Source organism: Canis aureus, chromosome 8, assembly GCF_053574225.1.
Source record: "Canis aureus isolate CA01 chromosome 8, VMU_Caureus_v.1.0, whole genome shotgun sequence".
Lineage (NCBI taxonomy): Eukaryota > Metazoa > Chordata > Mammalia > Carnivora > Canidae > Canis > Canis aureus.
In genome coordinates this window covers 40,247,719-40,275,043 of record NC_135618.1, presented here as the reverse complement: position 1 = coordinate 40,275,043, position 27,325 = coordinate 40,247,719, and the positions used below count along the sequence as shown (strand labels likewise).

The following is a 27,325-nucleotide window of genomic DNA, read 5'->3' as shown; positions in this document are numbered from 1 at the left end:
CTTTCTGACCTCGGGGTTCTTTGCAGATGAGAGCTGGTTACATGCAGAGCGTAGGCTTCTGCTGCCTCTCCAGGGCCTGCCCTTGAGCCATCAGTGCTTCTTTCTGGGCCAGTATCCTCCACTAGAAAGTGGTGGGCTTATGATTCTTGTTTCCTGGATGTTGCTAGACTTGATGGCCTGCTTGAATAAACGCTAAGAGATTGTCCAGGATTTTAAAGCCATTTTGCCTCACATTTAATTATCGTGGTGATTTCATTTCTAGATGAGTTCAGCTTTTTGCTTGCCAGCAGTGGCTATACATTTGGCCATAAAATAATTGGAACACTCAAAGTCCAATTTTTATTTTCAAAAGGGAAACACTTGGTGGTGAGGGGGGATATCTTTTTTGCATATTGCTCTAGTCGCCCCTCTATTGGTTTATAGTTTCTGTACTTTAATTCTTTCATGCCAGTGATGATCACGCCCTCCTGCACATGGAAATTCTTTTTACCACATGATTTCAAGGCTCCAAACAAATATTTACAAAATAGTGAATAGCCAGTTGATTCAGGAAAAGAAGATATAGATACAGATATATTTAAACAGTAATGTTTATCAGCTTGTTCCTGGTCAGAGTTTTTTATCTTGGTAGAATTCATTGATTGAATCGTCCTAAATAAACTGATTCCAGGGATAAACTTTGATTAATCCAGTGGCTACCCACAGTGAATCTGTCATGTTCCTCCTCAACAAACTATAAGATTGGATCATTTTGAGATGGATGCATGCTTTAAAGTTCTGTGCTTTTAATCACCTCTGTGTGTTTAGTCAGAGAAGTACAGCAGACAAAATGCTCAGTGTGTTTATATAAGGCTAGATTAGAACTTGAGGGGGACTGACCTAGCAGTGATGGAGATAGCCGACCAGGCAGGGGCCTGAGCCTCTGTCTTTTGCAGCCGTGTGTGCGCGTGCGTGAGTGACCCTGCAAGCTGCCGCGTCCCCTGCGCGTGTCCATGCGGTGTGGCGCTCCAAGTCTTGTCACAGTGTCTTTAACACTAATCCTCGTGGCATCTTGTAGATGTAGTTTTGAGCACTAAAACCGCATTTGATTGTGCTGCTGCCACTACCTTATACTCCTCCTTTCCGCTTGTATAATTCACCTCCATTCGGCTTGTTTATTTTTACAGTATTCCTGTGTGCCCATCTTGTTTTATGCAGCATCAGCCTGCATTTTTGTTGATTTCTCATGCGTGTCCTTTCCAAACATTTAATAGTTTTTAATTATTCTTATTTGATAGCTTGAGCCCAGGCTCCATATTATCTTTCAAGAAATTCGGGTGATGGATAATTTCTCAAATGCAGATTGTGCTTTAAAACATCAGCTCTCTAAATTTGCTTAACTTGGATTGTCACCAAGTCAGAGCAGTTAATCACTGAGGATCTCAGATTGGTGAACGATTGGTCCCAGTACCAAAAAGTTTAAACCAAAGCTTAGAATTGAAATTTGAAAGTCTTTAAGATTGTTCATGGATTTACATATATTGTATTGCTTATACAATATATCACAGTTCTTTTTCTCTATACATTCGTACTGATAAATGGCTGGAAAGTCTTTGACCCTGACTGCATTTCTGTTAAATGTTTGTCTAGAATATGGATTTGGTTTCATTTGTATTATAACCCAATTAACTAAGTGATTAACATGAGAAAAATAACAGGAAAAAATTAAAACCAGTTCTGCGTGCTCAACATCTCAACATTTTCAGTACCTTTAAGATCTGGCCTAATACCGGAAATAAAATCTGTGAATTGCTGTCGAGCATAAATTTTCCGTTTTGAAAAATAATTGCTTTTTAAGGCCTTGTCAGACGGTTTTATTCAAAGTAAATTTTTTCCATCGCAAACCCTGGAGTTATATTTGATTTTCTTTAATAACAAAAGTCAAACTCCTAAATTGAGGCTCCTTGCGATTATAGTATTAACAACTCCTTGAAAACATTTGCATCTCGGAGCTGGCCCGAGCCCAGCCGTTGTTAGCGATGATGGCCTGTGATGTGTGCAGTGAGACCGAATGCTAATCAAGCTTTGCCTTGGCTTTCTGCTCTGTGTTGTCTCGGTGTTTGCGTCTTACCTCTATGTCTGTGCTATCTGTTCCCTTCCCTGTTCTCTAATCCTGCCCTACCCCACCTGCCCCTGTTCCTTCCATTGTCCTCACTGACCCATCAATCAACCAACAACGCCCCCCCTTCGTCGTGGTGATCTGCCCTGCTCTGATTGGTGGCTTCGTTGCTTGGGTGGCTGTGTGTTATGATGGACCAGTTCACCCAAGTATGGCCTTCTTGCTGACAGGTATCATTTCTGTGAGAAGTGTTTCACAGAGATCCAGGGGGAGAATGTTACCCTGGGTGACGACCCTTCACAGCCCCAGACGTAAGTACTATTCCTGTCATTTTTCTGGGGGTTGACTCTTAATTGTTTTTTTCCTCTTGCCCATGATTAGAAGGGAAGCACCTCCACCATTCTGACTTTTGTGTAGCACATTTTTTCATACTCACTACACCCACATTCATACTTCAGAATGTAGCTGTTTAGCTGAACACCAGGGCCACCTCCACATTCTTCCCTCCTCTTAAGGCCGTGATGCTGTACCCCCCACTACAGTTCACTGGTCTCTCTCGACCTTACTCTGTCTCTTCCTTTAAAACACTTGCTTTTTCCTGGTGGGTCCTCCTCCATTTAGGGAAACTGTAATTTCCAGTTACACTTCAGAAGCTAGTTTACCCTTTTGACAGAACTGATGGTAGCAAAAAAATGAATCTTGTATACATACCCCATCTTTACCATTCATTCAATCTTCTACTGAAACCCCTGTCCTTTAAGCCGCCAGAGCCTATCCTAGAACACAGACCATGAGCTCCCAAAGTGGAAATCTGTCTCTTTTGTTGCTGGAGCTGTGGCTCTTGCTTACTCATTGCAGCATGCACAGGACGAGTTGGTTCATTCATTCCTTCACTGAATCCACTTTTGAATGGTCAGATAGTCAGAAAAAGCAAATCCACCAGTTGAATGGTCAACTCATTTATAAGCTTGAGATACCAAAAACCGGCCAGCCACTCTGTCTACCCAGGACTGCCAGCATTTCATGGTTCTCTTTTTTCCTGACTCTGCCATGCTTCCTGCCATGCTGGGAAGCCTTCTGGTGTGAATGTCCCTTCACACGAGGCGGGAAGACTTCCCACCAGAGCAGGAGCCAAGTGTACAACATGGACTCTGCACTCTGAGTTTACTTTTCCAAACACAGCACAAGCTTAGGATCCTGACACAAATGAAATGACTAAAATTCTACATACTCAATTTACTTTTATATCCCTGTAATCTTTATTCCTTGGTCTAGTTGTGTGATTGATCATTGGATTATTCAGTTCTGTGAATCAGAAATAATTCACATTTACACTTTATCATAACAAAAGGACAGTATTACCAATTATCAGTCAGATCCAAGAGCCATTCACCATACAGATTTGATTGAAAATTTGTAGGTTTGGATCTCAACACAATTTTGCCATCATATTTTGACTAGTCTTAATTAAACCTCATAGTGCTGGTGATAGTTGGGAGGAAATATTCCAAATCAGATAGAGAAAAACAGATGGTACTGCTTCCTGTAGAGATAAATTTTATATGTTCATGCCATCATTATATCTACTTGAGATTTCAGCTGACTACTTATTTTTTATTTGAAAAACTAGTTACAAAATAATATCCCACAGACCCTGTGGTTTATACTCAGCAAATAAATTTAATTAACATTTTTTCTTTTCTTTTTTATTTTTTAAACAAGGACAATTTCAAAGGATCAATTTGAAAAGAAGAAAAATGATACCTTAGATCCTGAACCGTGAGTAGATAGAGATTTCTTTCTGACTTTTGGATTTTAGTTTCTGATGGAGAAAATCCCTCCTTATGACAAGCCTGCAGGAAAAGGCACTCTTGGAACCTTGGAAATATGTTGCCCTGGGTGGGATTTCCTGTATGAACTTATTTCAGATACGGGTTCTTTTTTAACTCAAGATATGTATGTCTCTATAGCATGCTTTCCGGTTACTGAATTTTAATAGTGATACGATTAGGTGGATGTTCTGGTTCTGTCAGAACCTCTCTGATAAATTGGTCATCATCGTTATTGAGAAACTGCTTAATATTTAGTGTGACTCTTTAGAGATTAAAGGTAGAACTATTTGGTGGAGGAGGGCTGATCTCACTTAAAGGGAAATTTCACAAAGAAAACCTCTTGAGAATGATTCTATGACAATAAACAACAGGAAGCAGTGAGCATGCACTGTTTGCAGTTTGCTTTGTAGATCATCCCTAAAGAGGTTTCAGAGCTCCCTCCATATGGTGGTCCCTCCAGGCCCCGAAGCCAAGTCCTGAGAACACCCCAGTGTGTGTAGATGCCCATTGTGTTCTGTCACTTTGGTGTGGTAAGCACAGGCTCCAGCACCATGGGATGTTTGGGTACCGAGAAACAGGTCCTTCCCCCGCCCTCCTGGCACCCCAGCTTTGGGGAGACTAGATGCTGCAGTGGAAGACACAGACTTTCCACCAGGACCTCATTTTGAGCTCATTTAGATTTTCCCAGCCTCAGTGCCCAGGTGTTAGGGGAGCTCTGGCCTTAGCAAAGTGTGCCTGGTACATACATCTTTCCTGACCAGTGGGTTGTCTCTCCTGATTGTCCCATGTCCCTGTTTGCATTATATACCCCCTACACAGTTTTTCAGTTTCATTATAGTTTATGTTCACCTTTTAATTTCAAAATAGAGTACGTTGAAATACTAGGTGCCCACAGCAGGGAATACGCAGATGAATGAGGGGGCTCTATTTGTCTTCTAGTAGGAGAGATGGATGGATCATAGCACACATAGCAAGGTGTTCCAGAGATGGGGGGCTCTGGCCTGTGCCAAGGGGCATCCTGCAGAAGGGGACACTCACCTGGCAGCAGGAGTTGGGACTGTCAGCCCGAGTGCTTGGTGGGCATGGACCGTGGGTGGGGCCCCAGGGGATGAGCAAGCAGAGGGTCCTGGGGGAAGGGCCATGCAAGCTGCTCTTTGCCATGTAGATTTCCTCCTATGTGTCTGGGGAGGTATTGAAGGACTTCATTGGTTTCTGTTATGGAAAGATCATCCTAGATCTCTGGGGTGGATTTATCAGGCAAAGAAACATCTTTGATTCCTAGTAGGGAAGCTAGTTAGGAGACCCAGAGCAACAACTCAAGCAGGAAGTAGAAGCTTGACCTAAATAGAGAAGGGCCTCTTGGTACAGGAAGCTGCACTGTGGGGTGAGGAAAGAGCTGACCTGGGTGGCCACTGAGATACTCCTGCAAGAACAGGGGACATGAGGGTGGTAGCTGGGCACTTGGTTAATAAAAGTTTGGGGAGCAGAGTTTGAAATTCAAAATTGATAGAGTCTAGTCTAGAACTTTTTTTTTTTTTTTTTGATAGTTCTTTTCCTCGACATAGGAAAGAATTGAGAGTATCTATGGGAGGGGGGCACAGAAACAGGAGGAGGTGTTGCCTGCTGACCCTTTAAATTCCTAACACAGAGAATGGGCTCCGTTGCTGAGGTTTCAGAGGAGGAGCTGGTTGGAGGTGAAGCAGCACTAGAGGAAGGAGCAAGGTCCCGAGCAGAGTAGCCACCATGTGGGGCGGGTGTGGGAGCGGGCAGCAGTACGGGACTGCTGGAGAGTGCTAGCAGGACTGTGAATTAGGCAGCAGTGCTGCTGTTGTACACAGTTGTGCACATATGTGTCCTTTCTCCCTGCTGATCAAACAGGAATAGTAGAGAAGGGGGACAGGAGTTGGCTGGATCTATGGTTGAGGGCTTGTCAGCAGGGGCAATGGAAAGATGGGGGCACAGGACTCAGGGCGGTGGCGAGAGTGTACGTCAGGTGACTGGGCTCAGCACTGGGGCTGATAGGAAGAGCCAGAACTCAGCAGAGTTTGGGGGAAGTATGCTACTTTCTGGTCCCTTAAGCCTTCTGTGAGGCACGTAAGTTGTGGTGCTGGTTAAGGTGGTGATTGAAAAAAATAGGTTTTGACATACATGCATGTTGGCAACTAAGGTTCCTGGGAGAGGTGACAAGGCCCAAGTGAGACATAGTGCAGGCTGCGACGGAGGGCGAGCTGCACTGCACACCCTGCTCTCCACTAGATGTTTACATGAATAAAGACCCGCATTTACCGGTCAGCTTGATGCTTCCCACCTTTGTAACTGACTCAGAACAGGTGCTTCCTGTGCCTAGGCTTACAAGCAAGTGTTTCTGGCACCTGGAAGCATTATTCTGTTATTTGAGGCAGTTTAGGCATGTGCAGTCACCTGGAGCAAACACTGGCCTTAAAAAACGTGTAGTAGCATCAGAAATACTGGCCTGTAAAATAATACTTCTAACATAGCAATTTTTTGAAGTTTCATTTTTGGTTGTAAAGGAGATTGGGAGAAACAAGGGATAGGCATTTGTACAGAGAAATGGAGGATGTCTGCTTTCTCACAGAAAGTGTCATACTGATGTGTTTTTAAGACCCGGTAGAAAAAAAAAAAAAGACCCGGTAGAAGAAGGGATGCCTGGCTGACTCAGTCAGTAGAGCACACGACTTGATCTCAGAGTCATTCAAGCCCCTTGTTGGGTGTAGAGCTTATTTCAGAAGAAAAAATAAGGTAAAATGCGGCTGAATAAACCAATGTGGCATTAACGCCACAGATACAGGAAGTGATCCAGAGGCCGAGGTGTGAACACAGTATACAAGCTCCTACAGATGACCCCCTCGTGTGCTTCTGTGTGCGTTAGAGCGCACTCTCTTTGTCTTCCAGTTTTGTCGATTGCAAGGAGTGCGGCCGGAAGATGCATCAGATTTGTGTGCTACACTATGACATCATTTGGCCTTCAGGGTGAGTAATTTCCTGGTGATTTCCTGTGATCTTGGGGAAGGGAAAGCATTTCTGCCTGGAGTGGAGGGAGGGGCCTGCTGTCAGCAAGGGCTCTGTAGGGAAGCCAGGTGGCAGCGGGTCTCTGTTTACTTACATCCTCAGTATTTGCCTGCTTTGGGGATCATAGACTCCAAGCAGGCTGCCCCTTCACTTGCAAAGAATGATGCTAGTGAAGCGCTTCAGAGCTGCGTGTCACTGGTTTGGCAACACAGACTATTTTACACAATCTGATCGCACCCATTCTTTTTTTGCAGCTTTGTGTGTGACAACTGTTTGAAGAAAACTGGCAGAACTCGGAAAGAAAACAAGTTCAGTGCTAAGAGTAAGTTGTGGAAGGGCTTCTGTCTCCCTGTGTGCATGTGAGGGGCCTGTCCCCTTCCTGGTCTTCCTTGTGCTCCTCTCAGCATGCGGCCGTGGGGCTCACTTGCCTGAGGCTCTGTACTGTGAGTTCATTTTTGAGTACTGTGGACTTGTCTAGTCTTGCCAGTGGAATCATTGGGGTTGATCTTTATATGAAAACTAGCTTTATGATCAGTTAATGTTTTAGATGAAAGTTTAGAAATCTCAGATACATCGTTAAACTTTGTAAATTCTGAGAGAGAAAATTTGTCAGCAGATCTTTTTCAAATAGCTCAGAAAAAAGACACACACACACTCCCAACACACACATAGAAATACACAGACCCCACTCTGAAATCCTGTTTGACCAGCATGTTCAGCCCTGTGCACATGTGTGGCAGCTGCTTGCCCATCACCTGGCGTGGCCCTCAGCCTGCTGGGAGTTGGCCACCACCAGCCGGGGCTGCAGAGCCTGGTCTGCCCGAGGACATGTGAGTGTTGCTGCTGCATTTAGGGCTGCTGGTTGGTGTCCGTTCCAAGTAGAGAGCAGCCTGTTGCTACATCAGGTAACACATCCTCAGTAGTCTTGACTCTTTTAGAGATAGCATTCTTTTCAGATGCGTACAATATATGATCTTTGTCAACTTGGTTCTCAGGGACTAGGGGACCACCTTCTGCAGCATGACGTCCCTGAGCTATCCTTGGCTGAGTTCACAGCAACCCCAAGTAAGAGCGCCTCCTACAGTGGAGCCTTTACAACTCACTTGCCCAGTGCTTTCTGTAGCTCTCACCCTCGCTAGCAGGACAGTTGACTAGCTCACTGTTCTAAGTGTCCCCAGCAGGAACCAGGCCATGTGAGGAGCAGGGAGCAGAAGCGAGATGGGATGGAGAGAGAGTTCCCACACCAGGCAAGGAAAGGAGGGGAGCAGGCAAGGAGGAAGCCACTTTGGGCTTCCAAGCTATTGCTAATTCAGGGCCAGACTTTCGTTACCAAAATCCAGTTATCCTATAATTTAAGCTCACTCTTGTAAAACCTTTTGAAATGCTGATGAACTCACGAACTATCGTAATACTTCTCTTCAGATCGCGGTTTCTCAACTGAGCCACCATTGACATTCAGGGCCAGATAATTCTTTGTTTTAGGGATGGTCCTATGCTTTGTAGAATTTTAAGAGCATTTCTGGCTGCTACCCACTAAATAACCAGTAATACTACCCCTGCTCTCATGAGTGGTGACCACAGAAATGTCTCCACATATTGCCAGATGTTCCTCTGGCGGGGCATAGTAGCTCCCAGGTGAGATCACTAAAGCAGTCAGCAACCTAGAAGCACTTTACTGGGCCAGAGCTTCATGACCAGGGCACAGTTGCTAGGAGAGGTGGGTCTAGGTAGGAGAGCAGTTGCAGCTGGTGGTGGATGGGGGCAGAAAAACCCAAGAGCAGGCCTGCGATGTGAGCCTTAGGGATGAAGATGTACAAGACTCACTGAAGAAGATAACCTTGAATGTCCAGCCACCCGTCACCATTGGTGTGGTCATGTGGGCACAGCCTTTGTCAGAGTCTGTAGGCCACAAAGGACGGACCACCTCATTTGCATTTGTACAAGCCCTGTACTGCTGATGAGCCAGCAAAGGACAGTCTCCCCCACCCCTGCCCCTCCCTGCCTGACACCCTGCACCTGGCCCAGTCCATTGGCCCACGAGAGAGGCTTCAGAGTCAGAGTCCCCGTGTTGGCTTGTGAGAAGCCTCCCTGGAGACAGACAGCCCCTTGGAAAGCAAAAGGCCGCAGGGTTTGATCACATAAAGGGGCAGAAAAGACCCCCTCATGTGCTGTGGGTGAAAACACACGTTGAAAGCTTGGATAGAAGGAGAACCACAAACTAGAGAGTTTGTCTTAAGACTTCACAGTTGCACTTCTGTGCACGTGTCCCACAGAATTGTCTGTATATGCACGTGAAGGTGTGTATAAGGACAGCCCCTGCCGCATAAGGAGGAGCCACAGGATGTGAGAGCCAGCAGCTGGCCACTCTGGAAAACTGGAAAGTGTAGCAGAACAAGGCAGAGCTGTGTGCGACAGACATGAGGGGCATGATGCCCTTTGAAATCGTTCTGCGGGGATGTCTACGCACAAGCATATTCTCTTTGCCACAGGATCAACTGCACTCTTGCATCTCTGAGCATCTGCTCTTCTGGGGGCCCCGGGGAGGGGGGCCTCTCCAGCCCTCCCTTCCTTCCCTCCCTCCTTCCCTCCTTCTTTCCCTCCCTTCCTTCCTTCCTTCTTTCCTTCCTTCCTCTTTCCGTATTTTTAAAGTTTTTATTTATTTATTCATGAGAGACATAGAGAAAGGCAGAGACCTAGGCAGAGGGAGAAGCAGGCTCCCCATAGGGAGCCCAAGGACAGACAAAATCCCGGAACTCCGGGATCACGCCCTGAGCTGAAGGCAGACACTCAACTGCTGAGCCACCCAGGTGTCCCTTCCGCCCCTTCACATCGCTCGGTTCAGTGCCTAAACAAGGTTGTCACGTGTGGTCTCATTTAAAGGTTTTTGTTTTTTTGTTTTTTTGTTTTTGTTTTTGGTACAGTAATTCAGGTGATTTGAAGAAAAAAGTAAAGACCTAATTTTAAAGGTTTATACTTCTGTTTTCTATTTGAAAATCAGTGTGTAGGATCCTATGTTGACAAAAAAAAGGGTAGACCATGGCAGGGTGGGCCTTCTTAGCTGGATCCTGCCTTTTGGGATCAGAAACCACCTTGTGAGGAGACCCAGACTTGCTCAGCGATGGCATTGGTGGAGGTGGGGGTACCCACAGGGGTGAGAATGTGAGGGTCTCCTCCAGGGGCTGCTCCTGGGGTAGATGGACATGATGGCCCATGGGCCCCTGTGGAGGATGCACCTTCATCCAGGTGTGAAATCCATCATAAATCCACTTTTCCCATTTTTATAGCTTTTCAAGTTTTTATTTTCTTGTGGGGTGTTTATTTCATTTTCACAGTAGTGTTTTCTTTTGACGTCCCTTGTATGCAAGTATAACATACCAAAAAACTCTGCTCTTGGTATGTTAATTGCAGAAAAATAGAATTTAGAAAGTCTACATTTTCCAGGTATTCCTTGACTTCAGTTAAGGAATCTAAGGAAATCCCAAATAGCTCTTTTAAAATATTTCTCATTCATGTAGTATTTAAAAGTCAGTAAATATAAAGAAGGAAATGCTTTTAAAACCCCATAACTGTGAATAATCACTGTTAACTTTTGTAGCTTTTCCTTCTAGTCTTTTTCCCTTGTGTGAAGTTTTTATTCTGTGGCCAATGTTTTATCTCTTGGGGTAGCTTGCTGGACAAGTCCTGTCAGGGGGGCCACACTTGGGGGATCCTTGGGAGAGGGGATCCAGGGCTAAAGCGAGTTCTGATGCTGTATGAGTTCTTGCCTGGGATGAGATCCCAAGGCTGCCTGCCCCCACTCCTCTGAGCTGGGCAGGAAAGGAGAGTTCCACAGCACGGATTCTGGCTGTGAGCACAGCTGTGACACCAAGGAGCCACATGGGGGCGCCTGGGGCCAGGTCGCGGCATGGCCCCTGTGTCTGGCTCCATCCGCTTTACCCGACAGCCCTCTGTCTGCCTTTGTGGCTCTTCTGACCTTGCAGCTAAAAAACAGTGGAAATATGAGGGCATTTAAATGACAGCAATCATCAGTGTGTGGGGTGCCCGAGATTCCAGAGCCCACCTTTCCCTTACAAAACACTTACCTCATAGGACAACCGAGGTCCCTTCTGGATTTCAAAAACATTAATCCTTAGAAAATCAGATTGCACCAAAAGAGAAAGGTGGGTCCTGTGGCCTCAGCCACCTTCTCCATAGCCCATCTGAAGCCTCTTCACCTGCTTGTTCTGGACTTTCCAGGACTACAGACCACACGATTGGGCAACCACTTGGAAGACCGAGTCAACAAGTTTTTGCGACGACAGAATCATCCTGAAGCCGGGGAGGTGTTTGTCCGTGTGGTAGCCAGCTCAGACAAGACTGTGGAGGTCAAGCCTGGAATGAAGTCACGGTTTGTGTGCAGATGTCATGCTATTTTGTGAAGCGCTCTTTGAGGGGTCCCGTAACTGGTTAACAAAAGCCCACTTTCTGGCAAGGCTTTAGAGTTTGTATAATTCTGGGCAGCTGGCTGGCTCAGTCAGTAGCACATGTGACTTTTGATCTTGGGATTGGAAGTTCGAGCCCTATATTGGGTATAGAGATTACTAAAAAAATAAGCTTAGAGTTTGTATAATTTAAAGGTTTTTCAGCATGTGATGTATAGTCAGCCCTTCTCTCAGTATTCCATAATCATCAGGGGAGGTAGAATTCCTGGCTGAGCAAGACTGTGTCATAAAAATAGGGTCACAGCCCCAAGCTGCCAAAGGCCAGGCTGGTGGGCAGAGCTCTGGGCCAGCAGGCAACAGAGGTGAGCAGGCCTTCAGCTTCTCTGTACTGAGTGGGTTTAGAGCAGCAGGTCTCATTTATCAGGCACCTTGTAGAACAATGACACGTGCAAACCTCAGGCTCTGACTTTTATTTCAGGTTTGTGGATTCTGGGGAAATGTCTGAATCTTTCCCATATCGAACCAAAGCACTCTTTGCTTTTGAGGAAATTGATGGAGTGGATGTGTGCTTCTTCGGGATGCATGTGCAAGAGTATGGCTCTGATTGCCCCCCTCCGAACACAAGGTAGCCTACCCCCTCCCCCCATCGGGTGCATGTCACTGGGCCTGTGGTGTTGCTGCAGACCAAACCCTGAAGTGTCTCAGAGAACCTGTGTGCCCCAGAACTGGGTTTAAATCAAATAAGCCACACCTAACCAACCAGACTAGTTTAGTTTTCAACTAAGCCAGTGAGTAATGAAGGGTTTTGGTGACTGTTTAAAGCATGTTTTGTGAGGACTCATGGGTTCCAGTCCTGGTCTTGCTGTTGTCCGTCTTACCCGGGGCAGGTAGACCTACAGAGAAGGGGTTGGGGATCATCCTGTGGGCCCAAGTGTTGTAAAAACGAAGTGCCTCTTCCAAGAGTTATTTCAAGTTTGGTCAAGAATCCAGGTGAGAGGGAATTGGTAGAGGCTTTTCTTAGTTGGCCCTGGCCTTTCCATGGCTCTCCCCTTCCTCTCTCCTAATCCTTTTTTTTTTTCTTTTTTTTTTTTTTTTTCTTTTTTTTGCGATCTATTGCTTTTGGTCAGGGATGAGATCGTTTATTCATGCTCACTGGCAGTTGGTGATGAGAGTTTTCTTATGTCTTGTCTATGGGCAGTGTAAATGCTACGAAAACCATTTATTTCTAGAGGGTTTTTTGGATGTTGATGTTTGGTTTCAAGTTTGGAGGATACCCCAAACTTGAATTAATTTCTTCCCACCTGCTTCTCCAGGCGTGTGTACATATCTTATCTGGACAGTATTCATTTCTTCCGGCCCCGATGCCTCCGGACAGCTGTTTACCACGAGATCCTTATTGGATACTTAGAGTATGTGAAGAAATTGGGGTGAGTTTAATCTAGATTATTCAGAACTAATAAAAATTCTATTTTTAATTTTCACTGTGTATTTTGTGAAATAACCAGAGTATGTTGTTGTTGTTTTTTTAAGTCGTTTGTGTTTTTATTCTGATGTCCTCAGATCAATTCAGAGGTCTCCCGAGCCCCCTCCTGGATGCTTTCTCAGGCTCCCCAGCAGAGCGCACATGCTTGCTCTGCCTTCTTTGCTCTTCTCATTTTTTTTCCTATTCTAGTCTTTCTGGTTTTTTTCTTTTTAAAAGTTTATTGAGGCATATTTTATGTACCATAAAATTTTCCTGTTTCAAGTGTACACCTCAGTGATTTTTAGTAACTTCGCTGAGCAGTGTGGCCATGTCTGAAGTCTGTCTGGGAGCATTGTCCTCCCCCCCACCCCCCAGTAGTAGGATCCACACCCATTTGTTGTTAATCCCTGTTTCACCTCTGCCCCTGGCAACCATTAATCTACTTTCCCTCTCTATAAATGTGCTTCTTCTGGGCATTTCATATGAATGGAATCCTGTGAGATACTGGTCTTTGCATCTGCTTTTCTTTCTGTTTCAGTGTTCTAGATCTGTCACATTCTTTCCCAAATTTGAAAAAGTTAAGAGGTATTTGACACATCTCTAACAGAGTGACAGGTTTATTTTGACTTTAGCTCCTTAGAGATAAATACCCAGCTGCCTTTCCATTGCCCAGGAAGTAGTAGTTAGGAAAAGAGGCACGTTCCTGGGCATAAGCCATTCCATGCCCCTGAGAGCCACGTCTCCCAGGCTCTTTCCTGTGCTGACAGGGTTCCCTTGGAGCCTTGACCCCTGCCTGGCACATATACCCTGGGAGGGAGCATCTTAGGGCCAATATCCGGGTGTGCCCTTGCACGTGGAGATTCGGCCTCACCCCCCACCCCATGCACCCCTCCCCTCCATGCTGGTTTGGAACTTGTCTAAGCATGTTCTATTTTGTTGCAAACATCGTGGTAATTTCTTTGTTTTCTTTTTTTTTTTTTTTTTTTTCCTAGTTATTTCTGTCGTTGCTTTGGTTCCTGCTCCTCAGCTCTTACTCTTTGGAAGCAGGGAGGCTTTCATCAGCACTTTGGTCTGAATTGTGTCTATGTATCCTGCAGGTATGTAACAGGACACATCTGGGCCTGCCCCCCAAGTGAAGGAGACGACTATATCTTCCATTGCCACCCCCCTGATCAGAAAATCCCAAAACCAAAGCGCCTGCAGGAGTGGTACAAGAAGATGCTGGACAAGGCGTTTGCAGAACGGATCATTCATGACTACAAGGTACCTGGGGTCGAAGCAGGGCGTGGCGGCTTGCTGGCTGTCTTCCTCTCGCGCTCGTGCCCGTTAGATCTGTATTCACCTGTGATGAGTAAAAAGCAAAGAGGATAAGTGTGAAGAGAAAGGATGTAGAAGCACCTCATCAGCAGTCCACCTAGATTTGTAGCTGGCAGTCTCAAAGTAGCCCTGTCCTCAGCCAGGCACGGCCCCTGCACCCCTCCCGGAGCACCACTCACTTCCCTCTTACCTGCTGTGCTTCCTTCACTCTCTAGGACATTTTCAAACAGGCAACTGAAGACAGGCTCACCAGTGCCAAGGAGCTGCCCTATTTTGAGGGTGACTTCTGGCCTAATGTGCTAGAGGAGAGCATTAAGGAGCTGGAGCAAGAAGAGGAGGAAAGGAAGAAGGAGGAGAGCACTGCGGCCAGTGAGACCACAGAGGTACAGAGACACTGGGGGCCCATCTGCATGCCAGGGATGGACTCGCGCCTTTTTTGTCTGGTGGTATTTTCATATGTGCTCTCCGCTTGTCACCAGCTAGTACAGGTCGGGACTGGAGCTGGGGCACAGCCTACACCTCCTCCGTGTGGGCTGAGCTGAGATGTGGGTGCTTAGAGACACGTCACCTGGGAAAGGCAGATGGGAGGTGCTGGCTCTAGCATCTCTGAGTGGGGCAGGCAGGATAGAGGCACAGAGAGGTGAGAGAGGAGGGCAGCCTGCTAGGCAGCCCAGAGCAGACAGCCGGGTGCCCATGGTTAGCAGCCAGGCCACTAACTATAGATCTTCCCTGAGAAAGAAAACCCTCAGTTGCCAGGCCTCTTAATTTCATTTTGTCATAAGCCAGCCCACCCCACCCAGCAGCCCTCCATCCGGCATTGCCGTGGTACACCCACCGGCTCGCCAAGTCCCACCTCGCATGGGCTCTGTGCTCAGCAATGTGGCGGTGAGCTAGAGAAGACTCCGTGCCTACCCTCATGGGGTGCCTGTTCTAGTAGGAAAAGCAAGTGCATCTTGAGACAGCGCTAGGAGCTGTAAGGAAACGGACACTGGTAGGGACGGGTGCACATGCTTCCAGCGGGGCCTGTTTGGGGAGGTGGCAGAGGCTGACCTGGTGAGAAGGAACCAGACAGTCCTGGGGGAAGAACTGCCAGCAGGAGGAGGAAATATGTGAGGACTCACATTGGGAGCAAGCGTGTTTTGCTCAGATGTCCAAGGAAGAGAGCATGGGGGTTTTGGTTAGGTTCAGCTACAGGAGCAACAGGGCGTATGTGCTATGTTGAGAGTAACAGCCGCAGAACTTGGGGTGGATCGTTAAAGTGTGCGAGGAAAGTCCTGGATCGGGCCTTCCTGCTGGGCCAGGGGCCTAAGAGCTGAGTCACTGCTGCTGCCTCTACCCAGGAGAGGAGGACGGTGAGGGTCAGGGACTGGCTGCAGGGATGCCTGTTGTGCAGGTCGGGTCCTGAAAGCCAGAGGTCTGCAGCTTGCTTGGGTCCCTGGAGGAACCCAAGGGCTGTCCTTTGCCCACTTCCTTTGGCTGGGGCTCCTTAGAGGCAGGATCTGTCATCCGACAGCAGATAACCACACTCCTGAACGTCAGAGGATTTAGGTTTTGAAAAACTGTTCCACTGGGGTCTTTGGGAGGCTCCCAGAGATCCTGTTTACTTGCCGACCTTTGAAGGGTGGGCTGATTTTGAGTGGAAATGGGGAAGAGAGAGAGAGAGCACAGAGCTGGGCTGTGAGCTCAGGTCTGTCTCCATGTCCACTGCTGCCTACGCCTCAGATGGGAGGTGGCCTGAGTGAGAACACGAACTTGGGGCTCTGGGGCAGGGGATCACAGGAGGGAGAAGAAGGTCTGCGTCCGGATGGTGGAGCGGGCTCTGCCTCCATAGGGGCTCTGAGGCAGGACACAGGCCCCAGCTGGGTGTCCCGTCCTAGGAGGATGTGCCTGCCTCTGGCCTGGTGGCAGCACCCTTAGCCAGCCTTTGCCACATCAGGGATTTGCCTGTGGTGGAGAGATGTGACATTCTCCGGCGTCCAGTTCACAGAGGCAGCAGGCGGGTCCCACCGTGGAGACACCGTGGGACCCCGTGGCAGACAGGGCCTAGAGTTACGGACAGTATGTGGGCCGGACTCCTGCTTTGCCATTGGAAGTGTTCGTCCCTGGGGGAAGCGGGGGGGACAGGCTGGAGCGTCCCGTGTGTGACCCCAGCTCCATGGGAAGAACCACCGCAGTGGGGACACATAGGTACAACTCCTAGAAGAAAAACCAAAATGCTGGGGGGGGGGGCAAAAAAATATATATATGTATTTTAATTATTTGGCTATGTCTTCTGAACTTTGTGCAGTGATTGTATTTCTTTTACAACTTTTTAAAAGCATAGTTTTTAGAATGGTTTAAAGGCGGACAGAAAATGTGAGCAGATCTGTGGAGCTCTCAGACTGCCAGTCTCTCCCACTGCTGGCTTGTGCTCGCTCGCCCCCCCACTGACCGCTGCTGCTCACCTTGGCCCCTCTCTGGGGTTGTCAGGGTCCCTTGGGCACCACCCAGCTCTCAGCACCCAGAGTGTGTCTGTCTCTCCCTCTCTTTCCTCTTGTTGAGAACCAGGTTCTTCTGACCAGACCTGGTGAACGTTTCTACCCTGGCACCTAAATGACTCCAAGCCCAAGTTCTTTCCAGAGTAGGAGCGCTTGAACTGAGGGGCAGGAGCCGCTACAGCACTCGGGGTGGGTGGGAGCAAGGGCAAGGAGAGGTCTCCGCCTCGGGTAGCTCTGCCTGGGACATGGATAGGCCATTCTGGAAACTCTGCTCCTACCCCCGCAGCAGCTTCTCTTGGCACCTTTCCCCTTCTTGTGTACAGTGGATATTTGGAACCGTCTGCAAGGCACAAAAAATCAGCGACTGAGCATTCAGGATGTGGCCTGGAGCGGCAGGGTCCAGTAGAGAGCAGGGAACTAGGAGAAATAGTTTGTACCCCCTCTATTGTCAGCACGCAAACTAGCATACCGGGTGTCTTCTCCTCTGAGAGGTGCCTGCTGTGTGGCTGTTACGGCGTGGGTGGGGTTTCCTTGACCTCCAGGTGTCCCCGCTGCAGCCCTGGCGCTGCTCGCATCCTCCGGGGCATCTCCTGACAGCGGCCTCCTGCCCTCGGCTGGGCCTCCTAGAGCTGTTGCGGGTTCCCCAGCCGAGCATCCAGTGAGGAAAGGAGGCCAGGCCCGTCTAGCAGCTTGGCATGTTGTTTTAGGGCAGCCAGGGCGACAGCAAGAATGCCAAGAAGAAGAACAACAAGAAAACCAATAAGAACAAAAGCAGTATCAGTCGAGCCAACAAGAAGAAGCCCAGCATGCCCAACGTGTCCAATGACTTGTCCCAGAAGCTGTATGCCACGATGGAGAAGCACAAAGAGGTAGAGCTGAGGGAGTGAGAGGGAGGGAGGAGGGAGTGCTGCTAGTGGTCCATGCGGGGGTGCCCCCCGGCTGCATGCAGATGCCTGACCCCAATGGCCCGGCTCAACCCCAGGGGTCCTGGTAGCCCTGGGCCTGCGGGGCCAGCCCCCCGTTGACATCACTGCCCCTGCTCTCCCTGTGGGCTGACGCCACTCTCCCCTGCAGGTCTTCTTTGTCATCCATCTGCACGCTGGGCCCGTCATCAACACACTGCCCCCCATCGTTGACCCTGACCCCCTGCTCAGCTGTGACCTCATGGATGGGCGTGACGCCTTCCTCACCCTCGCCAGAGACAAGCACTGGGAGTTCTCTTCCTTGCGTCGGTCCAAGTGGTCTACACTGTGCATGCTGGTGGAGCTGCACACCCAGGGCCAGGACCGCTTTGTCTACACCTGCAACGAGTGCAAGCACCACGTGGAGACACGCTGGCACTGCACCGTGTGCGAGGTAGGCCCGCACCCTCTCCTTCCCTTCAGGGAGTGTCTGCGGCTCACAGAACTTCTAGCCGTGCTGGCATGGCCCAAGATTGGGGTCTGCCGGTCACTCTCCAGCCCTCTCTGCCATCAGTGCATGAGCATTTCAGATTGAACCATGAAATGGTTGGGATTTTCCAGGGGGGGGCAAAATGACTACATGAAGAAGGCTTATCTACGTCCTGGTCCTCTTAGGGTCATTGTTGGTCATGAGGCTGGTGTTTTTTAGTTCACAAATAAGAGAATCCTAGTCGATGTGGGCTGTGCCGGCTGCAGGCTCAACAGCACACCTTCATTATAGGAAGGAAGGAGGCTTTCTCCCTTAGGGGCCATGGTATGGTCCCAACCCAACTAAGCCTGACAGCGGGGCCCTCAATGTGTGTGGCAGGAAGGGCTGGTCTTCCAGGGAAGCAAGAATGGGTAGGCTTCCTAGAGGAGGCAGTGTTTAACCTGACTTTTTCAGGAAGATATAATGACAAAGCACTTTTATTCTACTCCTTTTTTTTTTTTGCCAATACCGGCTGTGTGTCAGGAGCATCCATGGGCCTTATGGTCCAGGGTAGGAGCAGGAAGGAGGCGCTGCCTGTGCTTCAGCTCTACCAGGATCCTAACCTTTATTCCTGCCTCAAATTCTAGCCTTGCCGAGAAGCTGACAATGTCCTGTTCTGGTGGACCCCATGGTTGCACACGCTGGCTTCCTCTGCAGAGGTCTTGGCCCCTGTGTGAAGGGGTGTGGCCTCTCCTTTCCCCAGTTGGGTCCCTCACATGGGGTGAAGCAGGCTATTGTGGGCACCCCATCTCCCCCTACAGATAGTCACACACTCCCATCCCCCACCCAGTCCTCACCTTGCTGGAGTCCACATTCAGAATGGTTCCCAGAGTCACAGTCCATAGGAGCAGCTCTGTGATCTTGGGTTGAGGGGGTAGATAGGGCCTCATAATGCTTTTGTCTTTATTTGTCACTTTTTGTAGCCTTCTTTTGTTCTCTGTCACTTCCCACTGTTGGGATCTTCATGTCTTTTTGGAAAAAAAGTTGGTCCCAGTCATAGGGTTTCCTTCTCCAGGCCTGGCACACAGTAGTCTGTCTCCAGATACAAGCAACTTTTAAGAAACCTGTGAACACACATTTTTTCATTGTGGTTTGAGCCCAGGGACTGTCTTCCGGTCAAGGCCTTTGGGCCACCCTGCAGAGTTCTGGGGATGCACTAGAGCACCCAGCAGCCCCAGAGAGCAGGGCCCGGTTTCTAGAAACCCAGCCAGTGGCACTTCAGTGAGCTTGGGAGCAACCATCAGGCTTCCCGGGCCAGGTATGGGAGCAGGACCCTGTGGGTCTGGGTGGCATTGCCCAGCAGCAGAGGAAGGAAGGAGAGGGGACACATGTCAAGCAACACGCTCAAGAGCCCGTGAGACTGTAGGACTGGGAGGGGCAGGGTGAGGTGTGAGGCTCCAGGGGTAGCTGTATGGTGTCTGTCAGCCTCTGCCAGCCATCTGGTCACGCGAGGCCCCGTGTGCTGACCACAGCTTGTGCCCTGTGCTTGTCCACAGGACTACGACCTTTGCATCAACTGCTACAACACGAAGAGCCATGCCCACAAGATGGTGAAGTGGGGGCTGGGCCTGGACGACGAGGGCGGCAGCCAGGGCGAGCCACAGTCCAAGAGCCCCCAGGAGTCACGGCGCCTGAGCATCCAGCGCTGCATCCAGTCCCTGGTGCACGCCTGCCAGTGCCGCAACGCCAACTGCTCGCTGCCGTCCTGCCAGAAGATGAAGCGGGTGGTACAGCACACCAAGGGCTGCAAACGCAAGACCAACGGGGGCTGCCCGGTGTGCAAGCAGCTCATCGCCCTCTGCTGCTACCACGCCAAACACTGCCAAGAAAACAAATGCCCAGTGCCCTTCTGCCTCAACATCAAACACAAGCTCCGCCAGCAGCAGATCCAGCACCGCCTGCAGCAAGCTCAGCTCATGCGCCGGCGGATGGCCACCATGAACACCCGCAATGTGCCTCAGCAGAGTCTGCCTTCCCCTACCTCAGCTCCGCCTGGGACCCCCACGCAGCAGCCCAGCACACCCCAGACGCCGCAGCCCCCAGCCCAGCCCCAGCCCTCGCCCGTGAGCATGTCACCAGCTGGCTTCCCCAGTGTGGCCCGGACTCAGCCCCCCACCACGGTGTCCACCGGGAAGCCCACCAACCAGGTGCCGGCCCCGCCGCCCCCTGCCCAGCCCCCACCGGCCGCGGTGGAAGCGGCCCGGCAGATTGAGCGTGAGGCTCAGCAGCAGCAGCACCTGTACCGGGTGAACATCAACAATGGCATGCCCCCAGGGCGCCCAGGCATGGTGACCCCGGTGAGCCAGATGGCCCCCGTGGGCCTGAATGTGCCCCGTCCCAACCAGGTCAGCGGGCCTGTCATGCCCAATCTGCCGCCCGGGCAGTGGCAGCAGGCGCCCATCCCCCAGCAGCAGCCGATGCCAGGCATGCCGCGGCCGGTGATGTCCATGCAGGCCCAGCCAGCTGTCGCCGGGCCACGGATGTCTGGCGTGCAGCCACCGCCTCGGAGCATCTCGCCCGGCGCCCTGCAGGACCTGCTGCGGACCCTGAAGTCGCCCAGCTCCCCGCAGCAGCAGCAGCAGGTGCTCAACATCCTCAAGTCCAACCCTCAGCTGATGGCGGCCTTTATCAAGCAGCGCACAGCCAAGTACGTGGCCAGTCAGCCTGGCCTGCAGCCCCAGCCCGGTCTGCAGCCCCAGCCCAGCCTACAGGCCCAGCCCAGCCTGCACCAGCAGCCCGGCCTACAAAACCTGAACGCCATTCAAGCCGGCGGGCCCCGGCCCGGCGTGCCCCCGCAACAGCAGGCGATGGGAGGCCTGAACCCCCAGGGCCAGGCCCTGAACATCATGAACCCGGGCCACAACCCCAGCATGGCGAGCATGAACCCACAGTACAGGGAGATGCTCCGGAGGCAGCTGCTCCAGCAGCAGCAGCAGCAGCAGCAGCAGCAACAGCAGCAACAGCAGGGCAGTGCGGGCATGGCTGGGGGCATGGCTGGGCATGGCCAGTTCCAGCAGCCCCAAGGACCTGGAGGCTACCCCCCAGCCATGCAGCAGCAGCGGATGCAGCAGCACCTCCCCATCCAGGGCAGCTCCATGGGCCAGATGGCGGCTCAGATGGGACAGCTCAGCCAAATGGGGCAGCCGGGGCTGGGGGCAGACAGCACCCCCAACATCCAGCAGGCCCTGCAGCAGCGGATTCTGCAGCAGCAGCAGATGAAGCAGCAGATCGGGTCCCCGGGCCAGCCGAACCCCATGAGCCCCCAGCAGCACATGCTCTCAGGACAGCCGCAGGCCTCGCACCTCCCCGGCCAGCAGATGGCCACATCCCTCAGTAGCCAGGTGCGGTCTCCGGCCCCTGTCCAGTCTCCGCGGCCCCAGTCCCAGCCTCCACATTCCAGCCCGTCGCCACGGATACAGCCCCAGCCTTCGCCACACCATGTGTCGCCCCAGACTGGTTCCCCCCACCCAGGACTCGCAGTCACCATGGCCAGCTCCATAGATCAGGGACACTTGGGGAACCCCGAACAGAGTGCAATGCTCCCACAGCTGAACACCCCCAACAGGAGTGCGTTGTCCAGTGAGCTGTCCCTGGTCGGCGACACTACAGGAGACACCCTAGAAAAGTTTGTGGAGGGTTTGTAGCATTGTGAGAGCATCGCTTTTTTTTTCCCCCCTTTCATGTTCTTGGACCTTTTGTACTGAAATCCAGACATCTAGGCTCTTTTTATCCCTAGATGGAACTGCTACTTCCAAACCATGGAAGGGTAGATTGCTGTTTAAAGAAACAATACAAAGAATATATTTTTTTGTTAAAAACCAGTTGATTTAAATATCTGGTCTCTCTCTCTCTCTCTTTTTGTTTTTGTTTTTTGTTTTTGTTTTTTTGTTTTGGGGGGAGGGGGGTTTTGTTTGATTCTTTTTGTCGTCATTGGTGACTCATGCCTTTTTTTAATGGGAAAAACAAGTTCATTATATTCATATTTTTTATTTGTATTTTCAAGACTTTAAACATTTATGTTTAAAAGTGAGAAGAAAAATAATATTCAGAAACTGATTCTTGAAATAATGCAAGCTTATAATGTATCCCGATAACTTTCTGATGTTGCGGGAAGATTTTTTCTATAGTGAACTCTGTGGGCGTTCTCCAAGTATTACCCCTGGACGATAGGAATTGGCTCCTGCGTGCACACACGTACACACCCACACACACATCTATCTATACATACTGGCTTAAGCCAAACTCTTGTCTTGCAGATGTAGAAATTGTTGCTTTGTTTCTCTGATAAAACTGGTTTTAGACAAAAAATAGGGATGATCACTCTCTTAGACCATGCTAATGTTAATAGAGAAGAAGCATTCTTTTCTTTCTTCTATGTGAAACTTGAAATGAGGAAAAGCAATTCTAGTGTAAATCATGCAAGCGCTATAATTACTATAAATAAGAAAATTCAAGAAGATTCAATCACTGTATAGAATGGTAAAGTACCAACTCATTTCTTATATCATATTGTTAAATAAACTGTGTGCAACAGACAAAAAGGGTGGTCCTTCTTGAATTCATGTACATGGTATTAACACTTAGTGTTCGGGGTTTTTTGTTATGAAAATGCTGTTTTCAACATTGTATTTGGACTATGCATGTGTTTTTTCCCCCATTGTATATAAAGTACCGCTTAAAATTGATATAAATTACTGAAGTTTTTAACATGTATTCTGTTCTTTAAGATCCCTGTAAGAATGTTTAAGGTTTTTATTTATTTATATATATTTTTGGAGTCTGTTCTTTGTAAGACATGATTCTGGTGGATTGCTCACAGAGGAGAGGCGGGGACGACGGTCATGGTGGCCATGTGGGTGGTGGCCAGGCTCAGCCAAGGCCTGGATGGTTCTCTTTCCAGGAACTGAGATGGTCAAGCTCACTGATGGCCTCAGATTCAGTGCTCCGCGGGGAACTTCACCCACAGAGATAGGGCTGCAGATGGGTCTGAAGCAGCACGTTGCCTCCTGTCCTCCTCCTGCCCTAAGCCTCGAAAACCCAGAGTAGGAATGGTTCCTGCACTTGTTTTCAGCAGCATCCCCTCCCCTTACCTATACGCAAATCCCAGAATTGGTGTAAAATGTGCTCCAGGGATTGGAGGTGTTTCCTGATTGCCCCACAAATCCTGTGCTCCATAGGAGAGGACACACAGTGCAGGGCGTTCTGCTGGGGGCCTCCGATGCCCAGCCCAGCATCATTCTTCACCCTCTAAAAACAGGGCGGTGCCTGTGAGGGCAGCAATGTGGTGAAAGCCCTCCAGCTTCCAGGGACGGACGCATTGCCACATGGTCCCACAGCACCCCGCCCTGGGGAGCATGGAAGTGTGCTCTCTAGTCCGCAGCACCCCTCCCCTACAAGCACAAGTGACTCTTGTATCCCTGGTCCCCCAGCCTGGGGCGGGGCAGGGGGCAGTTGTGGTGGCATATGGAGAACTCCTGGCCCAAATAGTTTCCCTGTTGGCCCTGTATTCACAGAGATAATTTCAGAATCCTTGGTTTGAGAATCTAAATTTGAAGAAACAAAAAGAAAACAGATTCTAGCACAGAGCTTCAAATATTGAGTTTTAACATAGGTGAAGCCAGATAATAAGGCCGTCACTAGCATTGCCAACCAATTCCCATTTCTACCACATCCCCAGAAGGGAAAGCAGGGCCACGGCCCTCCAGTGGCCATCCGGCCGTCCTTACTCTGCTTGCTTCTCGAATCTGGGACCCTCCCGAATCGCCCTCTCCACTGAGTCCGAGGCCGCGTGCAGACAGAAGGGGTGAGGTGTCTGGGGCCCTGGAGGAGCGGCTCCAGCCCTGTACTCGTGTGGCGCAGCCATTTCATGTGGCCGGTGGGGGGCATCTTTCTCAGGTCGTCCTGGGATCCAAAACTGTACAGATCTCATCTTTTTGGAGTCGATGTCCTGTGTAATCCGCCAAGGGATGCGGCCGAGGGTGTGGTCTGGGGGTGCTGACCCTGCCCTCGGCGTAAGGAGATTTCTGTAAGAGCTGGGAAGCCCTGGCGCTGCGTCTCATGCTGTATACTTAAGAGGAGAAGAAAAAAGTCCTATATTTGTGATCAAAAAGAGGAAACTTGAAATGTGCTGGTGTTTATAATAAAAGCTGGTAAAACTGCTTGGATTCAAAGATGGTCCCAGTTGGCTAACGACCCTGAGAATGCGCTTAGCGAGCCAGTGTTCGCAAGCCCCAAGGGTCCCGGTTGAGCGTGCCTAGTCCGTGTGTTCGATTACGTTTCTGAGAACTCGGCCTGTTAAAAACGGGTAGGATGCAATGTCCAGCGGAAGCGGTGGAGCGCCTTCGGCTTCTGGGATGTCAGGCTGAAGACGGCGCTCTCCCCTCCTGTCGCTGACTGCTCCGAAGTGGAACCAAAGATCCCGTCCAAACCAGAACGTGCTTGTCGCCCTGCTGCTCTGCACAGGCCGGTGTTCCCGTGTGGGAGCGGACGCGCTTCACCCAAGGAGCCCCCGGCAGGGACGCCCTGTATCACTGCGCCGCCTCCGGTGGCCTCTCGTGCCAAGCCGGGGCCAGGGTGACGGGTCGCTCGTGGAACGTAAGTGATCGTAGCCCGCGGGCTAAAGGACAGAACGGAACCGCGCTGAGTGGACCAGAAGCAGGCGGTGCCCGCTCGGGGATTTCCCGGGCTCCGGCCAAGGCTCTAGGGTCCCGGGCACACCGGCCACGGGGCCGGGGCGCGGGCTCCCATTTTCGGGGGTTGAGAGGCAGGCGGGACGCTGCTCGCGGGACGTGAGGCCTGGGGCGTCCGGGGGGCTGGCGCGGCCACGGCGGGGCAGCAGCACCCAGGAGCCTGGGCCATAGCGAGCTCGGCTCTGCCCGCCCTCCCAGGTGCCCTGGAAGGCATCAGGGCGCCGCGGCCTCGGACCTGAGGCAGGAGGCCGGGGAGGGGACCTGGCCGGGCAGGTGGGGGCCGTCCAGCCCGAGCTGCGCTGCGCACTGTGGGGCCCACGCCCGCTGTCCTCCGGCCCGGCTCCGCAGGCCCGGCCTGGTCTCCCTTGGGGCTACATTGCGGGGGGGGGGGGGGGGGGGGGGGGGGGGGCGGGGCGCCAAACACCCCCTGGCACACAGGAGGCGGTGTCCAAGGCCTCCCAGGTCCGGGTGGGACTGGCCCTGTCCGGGTGGGGCCCGCCAGCCCAGCGCCTCGAGGGGGCAGTTACTGAAGCGGCCTTACGCTCTGGGCCCGGGACCAGGGCTCTGGGCCAGCGATGAGAAAGCCTCTCACAAACTGATGCTGAGGTTGCCTGGGTGGCTCAGTCGGGTAAGCATCTACCTTTGGCTTGGGTACCCCAGGGTCCTGGGATCGGGCCCCACATTGGGCTCCAAGCTCTCCTGGGGGCCTACTTCTTCTCTCCCCTGCTCATGCTCTCTCTCTCTCAAATAAATAAAATATTTTTTAAAAATAAACATGTTTAAAGTAGTCCTATAGAGGTATGTCAACAGAGTCCAAGCCTGAAGATCCTCAAGGCCTGTAGCGATGTGTAGAGACTGTTCCAGGTGAGGGTGGTCCTTTAGGGAAACCTCCAGAGAGGACATCCTTGGAAGGATGGCGAGGGGCTATGGCAGGGTTCCCTGCGCCAGGACCCACCCTGTGTCTCTGACCCCACCCAGGACCCCTCACATCTGGCACAGGTTTGGGGGCCTCAGAACGGGAAGCGTTGCTTCATGTGCTGCCACGAGTTGAGCATCTGGAGGCAGGGCGGTCGGGGGTCCAGACCAAAGCTGGGAGGTGCAGAGAAAGGCAGCAGGTTCCATTGAGGAGGCCTGGCTTCCACGCAGGAGGCAACCAGAGGCCTGGTGTTCGGCTGCCAGAACTGGCATCCCTTGGGAGGGCCAGGTCCCCGCATAGGGGACCCCTGAGCTTCTGGTGAGGCCGGTTCTCACTGTTCCCGCCCTCTAGCCACTTGAGTTCTGGTCTCTGGTTTCCTGGGTGAGGAAGAGGGATTCTCTCGTGGGGGGGAGGTCAGCAAGTGTGAGAAATGACAGGAAAGACGTGAGTGGGTCCCAAGCCGAGGCCCCCTTGCCTCCAGAACAGGAGATTTCGGGGGCGCACCCTTGCTATCCAGTTGACGGGGAAACAAGCAGGCCTGGTGCAAGCCCTGAGTTTGCTCCCTCAGCCACCTGCTGAGCACATCCGAGCCGCCGCCGTCCAGCCCTTGGAGAGCGGAGGGGAAGGGCGACGTGGTGCCGGGGCTCAAAGGGGGCACCGATCCCAGTTCGTGCTGGGAGCGAGGAGGTGTCTCCGGGTCGGGGCGGCACCCTCTCCGGACGGCCCAGTGGGGATCTTGCCGACACCCTGGCATCGTGGCCTGCGCCGGGCGGGCGGGCAAGCTGCTGAGTTCCTGAGGAGCTCCCAGGTGAGGCCCGGGCCTCAGTCTACACGCGGAGCAGCGAGGCCCAAGGGGGCCAAGAACAACCATCTTGACTTTGAAATTGCCTTGTCTTTTTTTTTTTTTTTTTTTAATCTCAACTCCCAACACCCAGGGCACCTGGATAGCTCAGTCGGTGAAGCATGTCTTTGGCTCAGGTCATGATCCGAGTCCTGGGATGGAGCCCTGTGTCAGGAATCCCTGCTCAGCGGAGAGTCTGCTGCTCCCTCTGCCTCCGCCTCTGTGTGCGCTCGCGCGCGTGCGCGTGCTCTCTCTCTCTCTCTCTCAAATCTCTCAAAGAAAAATAATCTCAACACCCAACGTAGGGCTCGAACCCACAACCCCAAGCATCACATATTCCACCAACGGAGCCCCGAAACTGCCTTAGTCCTAATGTTCACGATAGATGGTTTTTAGAGAGGGGGTTTGCTCAAGTGGCTCTGTGGCCTCCTTCACAGCATTCGCTCTGAGCTGGCACCTTCCAACCCCTTCTGTCCTCTGATCCCTGAATGAGCGCCTGGCAGGCCCACTGGCAGCCGAGGTCCCCTGGACGGACAGGAGCTAGGGCAGGACCCAGGGCACAGGGAGGTTCAGGAAGATGTCCTGTGAGGTACATTTGTAAACCTGCAGACCGTGGGCAAAACAGACATGGGGATCCCACCGTGCTTGCTCTTCCACAAAAGCAGCGCCGGGTCCCTGGGCGATGGGAAAGCGCTTGTGCTGGTTCTCTGCACCGGTGGCACAAGTGCTGGGGTCAGGCCCGTCCTGTCTCCTGGACCACTCGGAAGACACCGGCTGCCCTGTGCCTGGGGACATTTCCACCCTGCCCTCC

At 51.3% G+C, this 27,325-nt stretch overlaps 1 protein-coding gene across 4 annotated transcripts in view; it reads left to right on the top strand.

Moving 5' to 3' along the window:
* CREBBP (CREB binding lysine acetyltransferase) overlaps window positions 1-24,238 on the top strand; it is a 126,556-nt gene extending 102,318 nt beyond the window's left edge. For 3 of the 4 annotated variants that reach the window (XM_077906404.1, XM_077906403.1, XM_077906401.1), the window contains 12 exons: window positions 2,299-2,409; window positions 3,821-3,877; window positions 6,844-6,921; window positions 7,215-7,282; window positions 11,197-11,347; window positions 11,860-12,006; window positions 12,695-12,808; window positions 13,941-14,106; window positions 14,376-14,543; window positions 17,345-17,506; window positions 17,712-17,993; window positions 19,565-24,238. In XM_077906404.1, coding sequence (XP_077762530.1) covers window positions 2,299-2,409; window positions 3,821-3,877; window positions 6,844-6,921; window positions 7,215-7,282; window positions 11,197-11,347; window positions 11,860-12,006; window positions 12,695-12,808; window positions 13,941-14,106; window positions 14,376-14,543; window positions 17,345-17,506; window positions 17,712-17,993; window positions 19,565-21,712 — 3,652 coding nt within the window. In that variant the 3' untranslated portion in view covers window positions 21,713-24,238. The remainder of the gene's footprint in view (window positions 1-2,298; window positions 2,410-3,820; window positions 3,878-6,843; window positions 6,922-7,214; window positions 7,283-11,196; window positions 11,348-11,859; window positions 12,007-12,694; window positions 12,809-13,940; window positions 14,107-14,375; window positions 14,544-17,344; window positions 17,507-17,711; window positions 17,994-19,564) is intronic. The other variant, XM_077906402.1, reaches the window with a different exon arrangement.
* The last annotated feature ends 3,087 nt before the right edge of the window (window positions 24,239-27,325 follow it).